Source organism: Bombina bombina, chromosome 9, assembly GCF_027579735.1.
Source record: "Bombina bombina isolate aBomBom1 chromosome 9, aBomBom1.pri, whole genome shotgun sequence".
Lineage (NCBI taxonomy): Eukaryota > Metazoa > Chordata > Amphibia > Anura > Bombinatoridae > Bombina > Bombina bombina.
The window spans coordinates 258,570,427-258,589,916 of NC_069507.1; the positions used below are offsets into that span (position 1 = coordinate 258,570,427).

The 19,490-nt window shown below is 36.9% G+C and overlaps 1 protein-coding gene across 1 annotated transcript; it reads left to right on the forward strand.

The window, feature by feature from the left end:
• Positions 1-3,221: 3,221 nt before the first annotated feature.
• LOC128639656 (trypsin-like) lies at positions 3,222-5,218 on the forward strand. Its single transcript, XM_053691782.1, has 5 exons — positions 3,222-3,264; positions 3,490-3,643; positions 3,872-4,125; positions 4,375-4,511; positions 5,069-5,218. The coding sequence occupies exons 1-5, from the start codon at positions 3,225-3,227 to the stop codon at positions 5,216-5,218; spliced, it is 735 nt and encodes a 244-aa protein (XP_053547757.1). The 5' UTR covers positions 3,222-3,224.
• Positions 5,219-19,490: the final 14,272 nt, after the last annotated feature.

Below are 19,490 nucleotides of genomic sequence, written 5' to 3' on the forward strand. Positions count from 1 at the left end.
TCAAGTGAACAAGAACCAGTTTTTTTCCAATGCATTTGTTTAACAGTCACACTTCTTAAAACTTGCACGGGTACAGCGTGACACAGATATTTTGATTCACCAAAAAACATTTTTCCAGAAGATTTTTTTTTTTAAATTGTCAAATTTATGCTTCGCCTCCTCAAAATAATTATGTGTCTGTTTTAAACAGCATATTTCTTTTAATGTTTAAAGGGGCAATAAAGGAAAACATATTTTTTTACAAAACTCTGCAGAGTGTAGAATTATGTAACATTGTCTTAGCAACAGCTTGAAAAAAACAACAGATTTTTAGCTCCTACCTCCTTACCTTTTTTCTTCTCTAGGATCTTCTGATCAGGTCTTCTTTTTAAAAGTGATTTGTGGGCACACTGTTTAATCACAGTGTGACCAATTGCGCTATTGAAATAAATGTAGCGCTCTTCCGCTCCGGGCTGGTAGTGGGAGCGTAGTACATTTAATTCAATAGCGCGATCGATTGGCCGTCTGCAAATTGAAGACCTGATCAGAAAAGCCAAGAGAGGAAACAACGTGAGTATAGCTTGGGGGCTAAAAAAATCTTTTTTGTTTTTTTGAGCTGTAACTAAGAAAATGTTACATATTTCTGCACTATTTGCAGAATTATGTAACATTATTTTTTTACGTTTAATGTCCCTTTAAGTTTTGCACATACACCAATAGTCCTCTGCTTATTCCTTTATGATTGCTAATAAATGTTCGGAAGTGAAACAGGTTAATTATGTTCTCTTAACTGATTTTGTTAAATATTGAACATACTACTAGTTGCCATGATTAACTTTCATTTTGTCCATACATTATTTGCTTTTGTGAGGGATTTTAAAATTCCCGCTTAAAAAGACAGTTACCTGTATTTAAATAGTTTAATGGGCCAGATTAGTAGTGCAGCACTATCATTAGTGGTGTTCTTTATGATCAAATCCATATTACAAGTGGCGCTCTGTTTAAATTCCCGCAAATTTGTTTGCACAAGCTTGTGGCAATTTACACCGACATAAAGCAGCAATTATATTTAATGCTCAAACTTTTTACATGACCTGAAAACACCCACAACCCCCACTGCAAAATACCAACTAACATCTAAACCCCTTAAACAGCTAATCTCCCTAACATAGCTCTTTTGCTGCCCCCCAAAAAAACTAATATTAAAAAAAACTACCAAAAATATTCTATCACTAAACCCCAAAGATGGTACTTACCAAAGTTAAATCTGGGCGGCCGCGCTCCATCTTCATCCCAGCGGCGCTCCTTCTTCATCCTGGTGGGGATCTATCTTCATCCTGGCGGCGGTCTTCTATATTCATCCCGGAAGCAGTCTGCTATCTTCATCCATATTTGGATCTTCTGTTGCCTACTTCCTCTTCATGCGGTCAGCTGCTGCACACTGAATTTTACATGTGAGGTACCTCCTTTATATAGAAGTACCCTTACACTCATATTGAAAAAGCTTTCATTCTTTTTGCATGCTTGAATTTGAATAAAGGGAGTACATTCAAATTTCAGTGTGCAGCAGATGAAGAGGATGTCAGAGACAGAAGATCCGAAGATGGGTGAAGATAGAAGATCGCCGCTGGGGTGAAGATGGTGCACCGCCACCCGAATTTAACTTTGGTGAGATAAGATTTTTTGGGGTGGCTTTTTTTTTTAGGGTTGTTTTTTGTTGTTTTTTTAGGCAGCAAGAGCTGAATGCCTTTCTAAGGCAATGTTCAGCCAAATGCCCTTTTCAGGCACTAGACTAGGATTTTTTTTTGTCAGGTACTGTTAGTTTTTCTTTATTAGGTAAGGTTAGTTTTTTGGGAGGTTACTTAGGGGTGTTAGGTTAGGGGAGTTAGCGGGTTAGGGGTGTAAATATTAGTGGGTTTTTGCAGTGGGGGTTGTGGGGGTTTAGGGCTTAATAATGTAGTGGGGTAGTTTGCTACATGGGGGTTGTGAAGGCTTAGGGGTTAATACTGTATTGGGGTAAGTTTGCTATATAGGGGTGTGGAGCTTTAGGGGTTAATAATGTAGTGGGGCATATGGTGATTTGGGTTAGCGCACAATTATGGGTACTTTTTCTCTCTCTATTGAAGTCTATGGGGGAGAACTTTACGTGGTCTCAATATTCTAACTTCTGCTCTTTGCATGTGTCGGGTTAGTGTGCAAGCAGAAAATATTTACTTTCAACTTATAATTTGCCCACTAACCAATCAGTGCAAAGAGCAGAAGTCGAGTGGAGTAATTACCGCTCCACTTGTAATCTAGCCCTAGTTGTTTTAATGGCATTTTAGTCAATTTTTCTGTTTTGTAATTTACTAATTGTTCAATTCAATTCAAATGGATTTAAATGGTTTAGGAATGTGATAGAATGTTTTTGCACAACTTGGGTAAAGGGGGCAAATGTTATTCAAGACTATAATACCATTAAATGTTCCAATAAGAACAACCTTATAAGGTGGTCTTTTCCAGAATATATAGTGGGTTTAGAGCATGTTCTTCTGCAGTAATATGTTCATGGAAACAAAAAATAATACATAAATTAGATGCACTTAACATAAATATTTTAGAATCCCCCCCACCTATTACACGAGGTTCTGAAGACACGGTAACCTGACAAGCGAAAAAAAAGATAGCGCTCGAGCCTTTACTTTCAAATCTTAATACGCTATTTCAGGCATCTGCAAAAAGTAAAAACCCCCCACTGATTTCACTTTTGCGCTACAGTTAGCACGCCACTCATAATTAAGCCCTGTAATTTGTAATAATAAATGAGTAGTGAGTAGAAGCATAGGAAAGATATTTTGGGAAATAATTTTTAATTGAATTATAATATAATTTTCTAATTTCTACATCAGGTGCAATTATTTATATTAAATTTACTTTTTTTGCTAGTTTTTCTGAGAACAAATTTCTAAAATTAGAGTCTGTTCTTTATATCTTTTTTCAAAATGTCTTGATGGTGATAGAAGTTGATAAATCAGAAAAACAAATTTTGTTGTTACATTATCTCTTCCTTGTGTACTTTCTATGACTAAAATAGCACAAGTCCCTTGATAAGCTACCTATTGATATCTATACATTGAGTATTGATTAACTAGACCACGTTTCCATGATGTGACACAAGGTGTTAGGTAAAGAACGATTACCACCAACAAACCATATAAATACCAAGCTGGTCTACAACAAACATATCTATCCAACATATCTCCAGGATGAAGCTGTTTCTGCTCTGTGTGCTCCTGGGAGCTGCTGGTAAGTATGAAACACAGAAAATATACACTATCAATAAGTGCTAGCATCATATAAAAGCTAACAGGAATGTAAAACATCCCTAATAAATTATTAGTAATGTTAAACATGACTTTTCAAGATCCTGCATTGTTTTATGCTGTATCACTAACATTGTAGGGATTTTGTTTGAACAAATTGGTCAGGAAAGTCTAACATTCTTGTATCTGTGTAATATTATGTTCTCAGCTGCATTTGATGATGATGATAAGATTGTAGGAGGTTACACCTGTGGCAAGAACGCTCTCCCATATCAGGTGTCTCTGAACTCCGGTTACCATTTCTGTGGTGGGTCCCTGATTAACAGCCTGTGGGTTGTGTCTGCTGCTCACTGCTACAAAACGTAAGCTATTTGGATAGTTTTAATATACTTTTCCTACTTAATATTCACATATAGCCCCACGCAGCTATTGTTCATTATATCCGTTTCTGCTATATTTTTTCAATATCTCTTCTAAAGTCAACACTTCTATAAAATAAAATTTTTTGTTCAAAAAACTATATTTACAAAATTATATTTCATAAATTTATCTACATTCCTTTGTGATTTTCCATCTCATCACACCTGCAGAAGCATCCAGGTCAGACTGGGAGAGCACAACATTGTTACCAGTGAGGGCACAGAGCAGTTCATCAACTCTGCCAAGGTCATCAGACATGCCAGCTACAACTCCAGGACCCTGGACAATGACATCATGCTCATCAAGCTCGCCTCTGCCGCCACCCTGAACTCCTATGTGAAGGCTGTAGCTCTGCCCTCTGGATGTGCCGCCGCTGGCACCAGCTGTCTGATCTCTGGCTGGGGAAACACACTCAGCAGTGGCAGTGAGTAAAAATTACTAAATAGGACTTTTTTTTTATATCCTTTCACGATCATGATTTTTTTTGTTAAGATGATCATTTCATAACAATAAAAACACAACATAATATAACAGTTTGCTTCCTATTATTCATCATTTCTATGGAACATATTGATAAATATATAACACTGAGGAAAGTATAAGAACAGAACTTCAAATGATGTTGATATCATAAAAAAATTGTAACCTAATGATTTAATGGTTTCATTTGTAGCCAACTACCCAGATCTCCTTCAGTGCGTGAGCGCCCCCATCCTGACTAATGCCCAGTGTACCGGTGCCTACCCAGGAGAGATCACAAACAACATGATCTGTGTTGGATATCTGGAAGGTGGCAAGGATTCCTGCCAGGTAACATCGCCTGTCCCCTTTCTATTAATCTAAAGTTATTTTATTCTAACTACTGTTCAATTTAATTCTAGTCTTAAATGTTCATTGAACAAGTATCTAAAGATTAATGACTGCTCAATTCTCATATATTTTAATATTTTTTGCAGATATTTTATATCTTATAAACATGTTTATTTCTTGAAAATGGTTTACTGATACAGTTAATAAAGTAATTACAAGTTCTAACTGATGATCTTTTACTTTATATTTTTTAAACTACAATTATCTCCTTTAGATATTTCCCCTAATATGGTTGAGAGTTGTTTTCTCTCATATGATAATCATTCCTCATTCAGAAACTATAACGTGCATAATCATCTCATAAATATGTTTGTGTTGTGTAAATGATAATAATGATTAGAATCCTCTGATCTATTTTGCATGCATAAATTATAAAATCGATTCCAACTGTTATTTTAGTTTATATTTTACAAACAAAGGTATAAATTCCTTTAGATATTTAACCCTGTTATAGTTTTAGGTAGGTTTCTCTCTTATAATAATCTTCCTTCTTTCAGGGTGACTCTGGCGGACCTGTGGTGTGTAACGGACAGCTGCAGGGTATTGTCTCATGGGGCTATGGCTGCGCTCTCAGGAACTATCCTGGTGTCTACACCAAAGTCTGCAACTACGTCTCCTGGATCCAGAACACCATCGCTGCCAACTAAATCACTTGTATTCCTGGCTATATCCTATATGAATGTAATTGGACAAAAAATGCTCTGTGGCTCCTTCATGGGCATTGTTTAATGCAACTTATAAATAAATTGGTTATTGATTGCACTCCTTATAATCTGAGTTTTTTGTTTTAAATAATTGAACAGTAAAAAGTACACTTTACACTTAAAGGAACAGTCTATACCAGAATTGTTATTGTTTTAAAAGATAGATAATCTCTTTATTACCAATTACCTAGTTTTGCATAACCAACACAGTTATATTAATATACTTTTTATCTCTGTGATAACCTTGTATCTAAGCATCTTCTGATAGCCCCCTCATCACATGACTTTTATTTATTATCTATTGACTTGTATATTAAAACCAATTAGTGCTGTACGTTGTGCTGACTCTTAAATAACAAGCGTGAGCACAATGTGAGCTATATGTCTCACATGAACTTGTACTCTACTGTTGTGAAAAGCAAATACAAAAGCACGTGATAAGAGGCTGTCTGTAGTGGCATAGAAACAGGCAGAAAGTTAAAGGTTTAAATGTTATAAAGTATTTTAATATAACAATGTTGGCTGTGCAAAGCTGGAGAATGGGTAGTAAAGGTGTTGTCTATCTTTTTAAACAATAACAATTTTGGTGTTGACTGTCCCTGTACATAACTGAAAAATAATCTATCTCATAATTATGAAATATCATAATAACGAGAAACATTATTAACTAACACTTATTAAATATCCAGTTTATATAAATACAAACACCCACACACAAAGACAAACACCTAGACAGCCATATATACACATAAACACACACAAACAAATACACAATACACATAGAAACTCACACAAAATAATACACACAAACACACACAATCCCACATACATACACATACACAACACACACATGAGCATATATACAAACAAGCTGAAACACACACAAACACAACATACACATACACAACACATACATGAGCATATACACAAACACACACAAACACAGTCACACAAATTAACACACACAAAAACACATACAGAACACACATGTACACTCACACACAGAAATAGTAAATATTCATAGTGTAATGCTCATAATAAAAAGGGCATACAAATTTGAACTTCATACTTAAAACCTACTCAGAGTTCCTTAGTAAAATGGGTCGTTTAAAACTGAGGAACCATCTGGTAAATATGAGTTAGCTTTCTGATTGATACATATGAGGAAAACGTACAGTAACAAATGTGACTTTCAAACCAACACTATAAAATCTTAAACTAGCCCTAACGTTGCCGGGACTTGTTGGGTACATAGATCAAATGTGAAAAGCCGGATCTATTTTTAGAAACCACTTAACTATAACTTGGAAATTGTTCTTTTGTCAATAGGGGAAACAACTATAGTCAGTAAACCTAAAAAAAACTCTTTTTTTGTGAAATGGAAAAAGTTAAACCCGTCTCTCATAATTGTATATCCAGACACTTGTTTCACTGAAGTCAGCAATATACTTTAAAGGATTTACTGTTATGCTATAAAATAATACATTAAAGTGCCACTTTTAGAAAATGGAATTTCCATTTAAATTTGTAAATAACATCATCCAAATATGTGACAAATATGTGACAGTGAGTATAGTGTGCAATTGCACTATCTTTACACAGATGTTTTTAAAGCTGTTTTTCCATTATAAAATTTCCCATATGTATTAAACTAAGTAAAACATGTCAGATATAAACAGGGATTGGATTAATAATCCTGCATTAAAAACATACAAGATGTTTTGTTTTCTTATATTAAATATGATTAAAATTATTTATTATAAAAGTAGTAACAATAAAAACAAAAGTTATTACAACAATGCATAAAAGTTAGGGTGCAGATTTTTAAAACAAAACAAAATAGATTTCTTACAGTGCAATACAATTAAAGTTCATTTAAATAACACAAGTTTGTTTAACAAGATATATTTGTTTGTTAAAACTGAAACTATCTGTTATTAAAGGGACAGTCTAGTCCAAAATAAACTTTCATGATAGTATTGTAATCCTGTTATTCTCAATAAAAATCATGGCCACGGGTTGGGTAAAATGTTAATTTCCATTTGAAGAGTCCATTTATCAAGTTGCAATAGCAGCTTTGGAGCGCTTGCACTTCAGACTCCTGTGAGTGAGCCTAAAAGCTAGATGAGAAGCAGCGTTCTTTAGACCACTGCTACTTAACCTCTCCAGCACTTAAAGTGTGATTCATTTCAATCATCCCAATCAGCGGCCATGTTAAATAGGGGACAGCAATACTGTGTGCTCGCCACAAGGTTCATGACGGCGAACCCCTTGTCTGCCCACCTGAGGATAAATAGGGCCCAAGTGTGCGTTAAAAAGTAAATTAAACCGTTTTTTATAAAAGCACTCAGTGCCATGTAATCTTGCTTTTTACTTTACATCTTCTATCTTCAAAATGAATGAGGTTTTCTGTAAAACACCACCTTGTTCTTGATCTACTACAGTAGAGGCTAAGTGATTATTTATTTCCTACAAATGATCCTTTCTGAGTGTAGTGTGGGTCCTGTATATTCAGACGTAGGTTTCAAAACAATTCGGAAAGTGTTTTTGAGGTGTCCACTTTAGGTCTTTAGTGAAACACTTCACTACACTTTCTGTATTCACATTGACTTCCAGGAACAATACAATCTATTGTGCAGAGTTCAAGAGATATAGAACTTAATGGTTGGTGACGGTTGATAGAAGACTATGGCCCATAGTTATCAAGGTCTGGCGGACCTGATCCGACACTGCGGATCAGGTCTGCCAGACCTCGCTGAATACACGATTATTGATTTTATTATCTTTGTCCATAGGTTTTTGTTTAATAAAAACCTTTTTTCCAGATCTAAGCCAAGAATATCGACACCCATTGTCCTGTGTGGGAGAACTTTTATAACGTCTAAGTGCATTTTTAACTTGATTAGACAATTTAAGTTTTCCAGTTACACATATAGAGGCCAATTTAACAAATGTCTGTCGGACCTGATGTGACAGTGCGGATCAGGTCCGACAGACATCGCTGAATGCGGAGAGCAACACGCTCTCCATATTCAGCATTGCACCAGCAGCTCACAAAAGCTGCTGGTGCAACGCCGCCCCCTGCAGACTCGTGGCCAATCAGCCGCCAGCAGGGGGGTGTCAATCAACCCGATCGTACTTGATAGGGTTGATTTACGGCGATGTGTGTCCGCATGCTCAGAGCAGGCGGACAGGTTATGGAGCAGCGGTTTTTGTGACCGCTGCTTCATAACTGCTGTTTCTGGTGAGTCTGATGACTCGCCAGAAACATGGGGCATCAAGCTCCATTCGAAGCTTGATACATATGCCCCTATAGCTCATTGAAGTGTTATTAGGCGATTGGTGTGAACCCTCTTTGCTGTATAGGATCTTTGTCTTTTAGAAGTCTCCATTTTTACAGTAGTTGCAATCCAGCTATTCGTTGTGGTATTTGTTTATTCCTGGTCGTGCAGATGTGTTCTTATTTAGTACAGGATACTAAGTTGTGGTTATTACAAACTTCCTTAACTTAAGTAATTTATGGAAGATTAGAAACACAAACTCAACACAAGTTTTGTCTCTTAAGAGTTTGTGTTTCTAATCTTTCTGGCTTAGAAAAAGTTAAGGCAGTTTGCAATAACTACAACTTAGTATCCTGTACTAAATAAGAACACGTCTGCTTGACCATGAACAAACAGCCTAATAACACGTAAAAGAACTCCAGTCTACTATCGTCTGGCAAAAACCATTGAGTTCTATGATACGTGAACTCTGCACAAAAGATTTGTTCTTAGATGTCAATGTGTATACAAATAGTGTATTAGCTTGTGTGGCACCAACCCTCTGGAACGCACTTCCTCAAGCCATCCTCGAGCCGTCAGACTTTTAGCCTAACCTCTCCTCCTTTAAACATTCTCTAAAGACCTTTTTGTTCAGGGAAGCTTATCACCCGACTCATTAACAAATGAACATCACTTACCTAACAGTTGCCCTCATCTATCTCCTCACTAATATCATTCTCACCTTTGCAGTCCCCACCTCCTGTTTCCCATCCTCCTACCCATCTAGATTGTAAGCTCCCACAGGAATAGGGCCCTCAATTCCCACTGTATTGGCGCTTTATAAAAAAAGAATAATAATAATCAATAATAAGCTGAATGATTGAACACCTATATCTGAAAATACAGGACCCACACTAAACACAGAAAGTTACATCTAAGAAAACAAAAATATCAGTCTCTACTATGGTAGATCAAGAACAAGATGTTGTTTTTTTAACAAAAACCCCACATTCATTTTGAATTAAGAAGACGCAAAGTAAACCATAGGATAACATGGTGATAAAGAGGGTTTTAGAAGAAATGGTTTCATTTACTTTTTAACCCACACAGCGATTGAAACTGGACACTTGAATCAACCAGTACCCACAGTTTTTATTGTGAATAATAGAATTATAACAACAACATTCATAACTACAGTAAAGATTTTTGATTGATTTTAAAGGGACATTAAACACTTTGAGATGGTAATTACAATTCTAAAATCTATATATAATCATAACTGTAATATATCTTCATTATTTATTGTGTCCCTTTTTCCTGTAATTCCTTTCGGAAATTGTGATCTTTTCAGTTCCTGTTAGAAATGGAAGTGCAGAACACTGTTATATTCCACACAGCCATTGGCTGCTCACTCTAGTGACCTAATAATAACTGTCCCTAATTGGCCACAGCAGAGAAAGAAACCTAAGTTACAACATGGCAGTTCCCATTGTTTTATAGACACTAAGGCCTCTAGTTATCAAGCCGTCAACCTCAAATACGCTGGAATTCCGCAGCGTATTTGTGGCGAGGCTGATTCGCCTTAGTTATCAAAGGCTAGAAACTGGCAAAAGTAGAATTTTGTGACGTAAGCTACGATCCGCCGGACTCAGTCCGACACAGATCGATTCTTACGTCACTCCAGATGTGCCGAATGCAAGTTCGGCACAATCTGACTACTTTTGAAAGTTATCAAATTCCTAGCAAGTACGCTCGGCACTTTTCCGGCCCAGCGTACCTGGTTTTCAATCCGCCGCCCTGGAGGTGGCAGATCCCATAGGAATCAATGGGAGTCTGACCATAGCGAAAGTTCATGTTCGCTGCTGCCCGATATCCCATTGATTCCTATGGGAGATGTCTGCACCTAACACCCTAACATGTTCCCCGAGTCTAAACACCCCTAATCTGTCCCCCCCTACACCGCCGCAACTAAATAAAGTTATTACCCCCTAAGCCGCCGCTCCCGGACCCCGCCGCAACTATAATAAACATGTTAACCCCTAAGCCGCCGCTCCCGGAGCCCACCGCCACTCTAATAAACTTATTAACCCCTAAACCGCCACTCCCGGACCCCGTTGCCACCTACATAATACCTATTAACCCCTATCCTGCCCCCCATAACGCCGCCACGTATAATAAATTTATTAACCCCTATCCTGCGGATCCTTACCCCGCTGCAGCTAAATAAATTGTTTAACCCCTAAACCGCCGCTCCTGGACCCCGCCGCCACCTATATTAAACTTATTAACCCCTAATCTGCCCCCCCTACACCGTCGCCACCTATAATAAATGTATTAACCCCTATCCTGCCCCCCCTATACCGCCGCCATCTATATTAAACTAATTAACCCCTAAACCGAAGTCTAACACTAACGTTAACACCCCCCTTAACTTAAATATTATTTTAATAAATCTAAATAAAAATTACTCTCATTAACTAAATTAATCATATTTAAAACTAAATACTTACCTATAAAATAAACCCTAATATAGCTACAATATTACTAATAATTATATTGTAGCTATTTTAGGATTTATTTTTATTTTACAGGCAAATTTAAATTTATTTTAACTAGGTACAATAGCTATTAAATAGTTATTAACTATTTAGTAGCTACCTAGATAAAATAAAGACACTTTTACCTGTAAAATAAATACTAACCTAAGTTACAATTACACCTAACACTACACTATCATTAAATAAATTATTCCTATTTAAAACTAAATACTTACCTGTAAAATAAACCCTAAGATAGCTACAATGTAATTAATAATTACATTGTAGCTATTTTAGGATTTATATTTATTTTACAGGCAACTTTGTATTTATTTTAACTAGGTACAATAGTTATTAAATGGTTATTAACTATTTAATAACTACCAAGCTAAAAGAAATAAAAAATTACCTGTAAAATAAATCCTAACGGGGGGCGGAGTCTAGCCACGCAGGGCGATGGCAGCAAGTTCTTAGAGCTCCTAGGCCCCATGGCAGACAAAGTGTAAAAATAAAGGGTTTAAACACTACATCCATTCTCATTAAATAATAATAACGATATGTGACTAATTAATAGCTCATCGGCATACAGTTTTGAAAAGGAAAGAGAAGAGAGACGGAATAAGAAGGATCAAGGCTCTGGCACAGTAAGAAGCGACCGGCAAAGACACCAACTTGCCCTAAACCTGCCTGAAGACAGTAAGTAGCCCCGGTGGAGGAGCGGTGATCCGGAGCGCAGCCCCAACTTACAGATCATTTGCGGCAAGCGAAGAGACAGGCTGTCCCTGCAGAGGGGGAAAAAACAAAGGAGCGCACTAACGCTGAACACCCGACCCCTCTGATACTAACGTTGGAAGCAATAAGGTAAGGGACACAGACTTACAACATACCATACCTACCTTAACAAAGTCCCGGCAGCACGAACAGAGGCAACAGGCAGCCTATCTCTATTTGGGACAATAATCAGAGTGTAGCGCTGCTCACAGAAGGCACACTAGCGGCCATTTTGGTACAGGCCTGAACCAAGTTGTAAACGAGCTGCGGCATCAGCAGCACACACGCCAAAAAAAAATAAATATATAAAATATATATAATAAAAATAAATAATAAATATATAAATAACAATAAATAAATAACAGCAAGCAATAAATAAAAAAAAAAAAAATATTATACAGAAAAAAAAAAAAAAAGTACAAACAGTATATAGAGACAATAGGCTGTATGTAACAGGCTGAGAGTGGCATAAGAGGGAAGCAATAGTGACAATTTAGTCAAATAACAGCTAATCACAAAGACAACACGATACTGAGCTGGAAGAGGGATATCTGATTGAGATCTCTACAACTCACAGTCATACATAAAACTCAAATCTCAGTGGAGAATTAGAATTGATCAGGCTGCTGCAATATAGCAAAACGTGAGAAATTACTTTTATCTGAACCACGACATGTCAAGCAAGGCATCTACTAAAGGGGATAAGCCCACCAGATCCAGAACGCTGGGACATTATTTAAAACCAATGGAGCCGCAGGATCAAATGTTAAATAACCCTTCTACATCTGAGGGGGAACAAAATGATAATATAGCTCCAATTCAAAATGATATACCCACCAATTATGTCACAAAAAACGACCTTGTCTCCCTATCCACGAAAGAGGACATGAAAATGTTCATGCATGAAATCAGATCCCTATATAAAGATCTTCATAAGGACAACACAGCAGTAGCAGACAGAGTGACTACAATAGAAGAAGAGCAAACTACTGTTAACACTAACATTACCCTCTTAACAAACAAAGTTCAAGCCCAGGAGGATATGATCCAATCTTTGAATAATAAAATTGAAGACCTAGATAACCGCGGCCGCCGCAATAATTTGCGTATTAGAGGGGTACCAGAATCGGTTTCTACATCTGCATTAGGAGGATATCTACAAGACTTGTTTCGGACAATTAAAGATAAACCTAACTCCCCGGATGTCCCCATTGAAAGAGCACATAGGGCTCTAAGGGCCAGACCACCTCCAAAGGCCCCGCCGCGAGATATCATACTTAAGCTATTGAACTTTCAAGACAAAGAGGAAATTTTGAATAACGCAAGAACCAAACACCCCCTACAACATGCAGGGATACCTCTACAAATCTTTAGTGACATTAGCCCGACTACATTACAAAAAAGAAGGGCATTGTCCCACATAACAATTACCCTGCAATCCAAAAAAATCCCATATCGCTGGGGATTCCCAGTATCTATCATACCCTCAAAGGATAACAAGACTATCGCAACGAGAATGATTTGGAACAGTTTTGCCAAGCTCTCTCAATCAGGGTACCTGCTACACCGAAGCCCCCGGGCTCTAACGCCTCTACAACCCCCCAGGATACAGACCCCGACGATACAATGACAAACTAGATTAAGATAACGAGACCAGCGGCTAAATTATCCTGTTTGTGGAAAAAGATCAAGAAAAACGAAAAAGAACCAGCACATAAAAAGACAAGGTCACTATGGAACTACAAGATGGACATTGAAGGTATAGTAGATTGACCTTTTAATGCACACAGTCAAGGATACACACCGTTTTCTATCACACTCCTGTCAAAGATATGGAGACACAACATAAAGCGGACAAATTGATAATTGTGTGATAACATAAAGCAGTGGTATATACCTCTTAGCAAGTTGACAGACTTTCCTTGTCTTATACACACTTTTACATACCCCTAAAAGCTTCTACCATAGGTATGAGCTATAAAAGAATGGCAGAGATGTGTGGGGCACATTCAGTCAATGATAGAGTTTTGCTATAGGAAATAGACAGCTCAAAGAAAGTCTGACAGGTTCTTAGGTCTTGCCTAGTTAAAGTTATGGTTAATTATAGACTAAAAATGTCGAGGAGTTATATAAACAAAAAAGCAGAAAATAAAGAGATCAAGAAAGGGAAAAAAAAAAATAAATAAAAAAATAATAATAATAAAAAAAAAAAAAAAAGAAATAAAACAATGTTTACAGTTATAATGCTACCACATAAGAAAGATAGAGGGGTACATAAAATTATACTAAATGCATAGTGAGAATTGTTAAGACAGAATGTTGTTATATTTTTGTTGAGACTAAATAATATATTATGAGATATGTTACAATTGTTAAAGTGAAGTAATAAAATGTATAAGGACAATTCCAACACCTGGTAACAAAGTGTATTAAATGCATACAATCAGATCTTCCTCACCCCTTCGACCAATGGATGGAGGGCACCCTCTCAAACTATTTTGTTAAGTTAAAGAAAAAGTTACACGTCTTTGCCATGGGGACACATCCCCAGAGTTATCCTTTTCTATTCAGGCAACTGTTACCTGAATTCTATTTCAAATTTATTCCTTTTTATACTACCTTTCCTATTACCTCTTCTCATATCTCACCTATTCTATATTTTTTCCCTTCATATCTGCCCTCCCCATCTTACCCCATACCTTTCCCATAAAGCATTTCTGTTAATAGAGACCAGCAGGTATTTGCATATATCGATAATTTGAATGCCTAATCCCAATATCACCAATATAACAAACATGCGTCCCCGCCCACGCAGAGCAAAAAAAAATGTAGATCACACTATTACATTAATGACACTGAATGTCAAGGGATTAAATAGCCCGGGTAAACGGTCCATAGCAAGGAAAGAACTGGCTAGAAACAACCACTCAATTGTTTTTATTCAAGAGACACACTACCAAAGAGGAAAAGAACCGAACTGGTTCAATCCTAACTATCCAAACATGTTCTTTGCATCTAACATAAAAAAGAAAAATGGAGTTCGGATATTACTTCACAAATCCATACCTCTACAAATAACATCTGTTACTAAAGATCCAGAGGGTAGGTACATATTAATAGTGGGACTTTTATATGGCAGACCCATAACGCTTTTAAATGTATACCTCCCAAACACAGAACAACACCGTTTCATAAAGAAAATCTCGCAAATAATATTGGACAATCGAAAAGGAATGATTCTAATGGGAGGGGATTTTAACCTCCCTCTTGACCCACAATGGGATACTTCAAATAACATATCTAGCGTACCCAAATCCACCTTACGCTCAGCCAAAAACACACTAACTGACATTAACCTTCATGATATTTGGCGCACTTTCAATATTACAGCTAGAGACTACACATACTACTCATCTGTACATAAAAAATACTCGCGCATAGATTACTTATTTACAGATTCAATAGGTTTGAGTACAATGGTCAATAGTGAAATAGGCACGATCTCGTGGACCGACCATGCCCCAGTTGTATGTACATTGCTATGGCCAGAGACACCCCTGACGGACTTTGTCTGGCGTATGGATGACCACATTCTGACAGACCCGCTAATTACAGAAAAAATAGGGACTCTAATCTCAGAATATTTCATACACAATCCAGAATCAGAAACATCTAGTTCAACAACATGGGAGGCACATAAATGCATTATCAGGGGAGAGTTAATAAAAATAAGAGCAAGACAACTGATAGAGAAACGGACCAAACACGAACATCTACACACTACTATACAAAGATTGGAACATTTACATAAAAAGGAACCACATAACCTGATAATTTTTACGGAACTTACCCAAGCTAGAAGGGAACTAAAAGACTTCCTATTACAGGAATCTCAAAGACAAGCAATGTATCTCCGCCAGCTATACTATGACCAAGGGAACAAACCGGGTAAATTATTAGCAAGAAGCACACAACGTAAAAAATACAAATCTTACATACACTCACTGACAGGAGAGAACTCCACTCTCATTAAAGATAGTAAGGGAATAGCAAAAGAGTTCAGACAATACTACCATACTTTATACAACTTACAAAATAAACAGAACAAGCCCTTAGCAAAATATTCCCCAGATAGACAAACTAGAATAGCGAATTATTTTAAAAATCTTCCCCTTATAAAACTCAGCGATGACGAAAAATCGGCACTAGACTCCCCTGTAACTGAACAAGAGATAGGGCTGGCAATTAAAGACCTCCCGACTGGTAAAAGCCCGGGCCCTGATGGATACACTATCAAATATTATAAAGTTTACAAAAATATACTTATACCACATCTCTCCTCCTTGTTCAATGACTTAACATCTACTAAAACGCTACCACCAAGAATGCTAGAGGCGCATATCTCGGTATTACCTAAGCCAGGAAAATCACAGGACAGGCCAAGTAATTTTAGACCGATTTCACTACTGAACACAGACGTAAAAATATTAGCCAAAGTATTAGCCAACAGACTTAATAGGTATCTTCCCAGACTCATATCAACAGACCAAGCCGGCTTTGTGCCAGGCAGGGAAGCCAAAGATAACACTATTAGGATCCAACGCATCATAGAATACGCAAACAATAACAACTACCCATTGACCCTATTTGCATCTGACGCCGAAAAGGCCTTTGATAGGGTAGATTGGGCTTTCCTAAGAGAAACCATGATTAAGATGAATATGGGAGATAATTTTCTTCACATGGTTTTTTCACTATATTCATGCCCCAATGCGAAAGGTAAAAGTGAATGGTACACTATCAGAAACATTCTCTATAACCAATGGAACCCGGCAGGGCTGCCCCCTATCCCCTTTATTATTTATCCTTTCTTTCGAAACACTGGCCCAAAAAATCAGACTCAACACAAAGATTGAGGGTATACGTATAGGGGAGAGAGAGCACAAACTGATGATGTATGCAGATGACATACTATTCACCCTGACTAAAATTGAAGAATCTATACCAGAATTATTGAGGGAAATGCGGAACTATAGTCAAGTTTTTAATTTCTATCTAAATATATCTAAATCAGAACTTCTTAACATTACCTCTCCTCCACATCTCATACACCAATTAGCCTCAGATTATGGTTTATCATTGGCTTCGGAAAAACTAAAGTACTTAGGAGTGTTCCTAACGGCTAAGTCGAACACTCTATTTAAACATAATTATTCACAACTTAAGAAAGAGATCACTGACGACCTGTGCTCATGGAATTGCAGGCCGCTCTCGTGGCTGGGTAGGGTGGGCATCATAAAGATGAACATTCTGCCCAGATTACTATACCTATTCCAGACTATGCCAATTCCCCTACCGGATCAGTTTTTACGGCAATTACAAAGCATAATTGATAACTTTATCTGGAGTGGGAGGAAAAGTAGCATACAAAGGCAGACATTGTTCTTGCCTAGAGAGAGAGGAGGCTTGGGGGTTCCAAATCTGATATTGTATAGAAGAGCAATTTTCTTACAGCAAATATTAGAATGGAGCCATAATACTGGTCAAAAAGTGTGGGTCCAAATAGATAATCATATAATGGAGAGGGGCAATTCGGCGACACTTATGTGGACCGAACCTAGAAAGCGCCCAGATATAATACACAAATACCCTAGCATATCTGAAACTTTCAAAGAATGGGATAGGACAATTGCCACTAATCCGCATGTATCGACGAGAATCGGCCCACTTCTGCCTATTAGAGAAAATGCTGACTTGCCGTTGGGCAATACAAGTATCATACACAAGCCCCCATATAAACTGAGAGAGGGGATATTATATTTTGCAATAGAAAATGGAACAATAGCCCCATTGGAGTCATTACAACAGTGGGATGCGAGAACATTCTCCTCATGGTTCACACGTATGCAATTATTACACTATATAGCAACACATAAACATAAATCCAGAATGCAAAGGGAACTCACACCCTTCGAAAAACTATGTACACAAGAAACTCCACCTAGACATACTATCTCACTAATATATAAAATATTGTTGATACCAAATGAGACAATAATACCAAATTATGTGAGGTCATGGAATATTGAGCTACACACCGAATACGACACTAAAACATGGCTGAAGTCATTTAGAACAGCTATAACAGCTTCAGCATCTTCCACAATTCAGGAAATGCACTTTAAATTTATTGGCAGATGGTACTTAACACCAATCAGATTACATAGGTCTAACCCACAAATTAGTGACAAATGCTGGAGGGCATGTGAACATATAGGCACGATAAATCACATATGGTGGGATTGCCCGCATATAACAGGATTCTGGAAGGCAATATTCAGATCTATCTCTTCTGTGGTGGGTGTGAGGGTTGAACCCAGCTTTCAACTATTAATGTTCATAGGGATCCCGAAATTGCAAAACAAGTTGCATAAAATCCTCCTCCTCATTATGCTAAACAGCGCTAAAAAGCTGATCCCTAAGAAGTGGAGAACTGGTGCAATACCAACAATCCAAGAATGGCACTCACAGACTACAGATATTTTGCAACTAGAACGATTACACTACCTAACAACAAACAATATACAATTTCACCAGGGACTGCTGGATCTATGGAACGGGGTGCAGCTGCATGAGAGCAGCTGAATTGTTATATTATTTTCTTTTATATATAAGATTATGGTCATAGACCCCAAACTTTCAAACATAGAAACCTTAACCCTCTTACCTTCCCCTTTATTCCTTCTTCTTTCTCACTTTTTAAACTTTGGTATAATCAATCTCAACAATTGGATAAATACTGATGTTTATTATATTGGCCACATAGTCGGCTTGATATATATATATCTGCTAGTAGAGAAATGTAATATCAGTTAACACTTGATAAGTACTAGCTAAATAACATTGTATGTACATTGTATTACGACTCTGTGTGATACCTGTTGTTGAAAGGATTTCATACTCTGTAAAATTACTGTTCTTCAATAAAAACCTTTAAAAAAATAAATAAATAAAAAAAAAAAATCCTAACCTAAGTTACAATTAAACCTAACACTACACTATCATTAAATTAATTAAATAAATTAGCTACAAATACCTACAATTAAATACAATTAAATAAACTAAACTAAATTACAAAAAAAAAAACACTAAATCACAGAAAATAAAAAAAGATTACAAGAATGTTAAACTAATTACACCTAATCTAATCCCCCTAATAAAATAAAAAAAAAAAAAAATAATAAAAGTCCCTACCCTATTCTACTATAAAACAAAAAAGAAGAGAGAGCACAACCACGACTCAAGGTAAAAGTATTTAATTCCACTTTTGCGCATATGAATATACTGCACTTACAGGATTAAAAAATTAACAAGCGTCTCTTAAGATCTCACACAGTCCCCGGTCCTCCGGTCTCAGTCAGCTGTAGCTGTATACTTGCTCGTTTCCGTTTCCGGCGTGTGGGCTTGGTATTTGTTCCTTTACCCGATGCAGGAGTAAATTCAACCTTTCTTTTCCAAATACTGTTATTCGACTGGATCAGCTAGCGTCTACGCGTTTGAAAATAGATAACTATAAATTCATATTTTCCATATTTGCAACCTGTACTTAACTTTAAAAACACTGAATATGCTGACCTATATTGATAA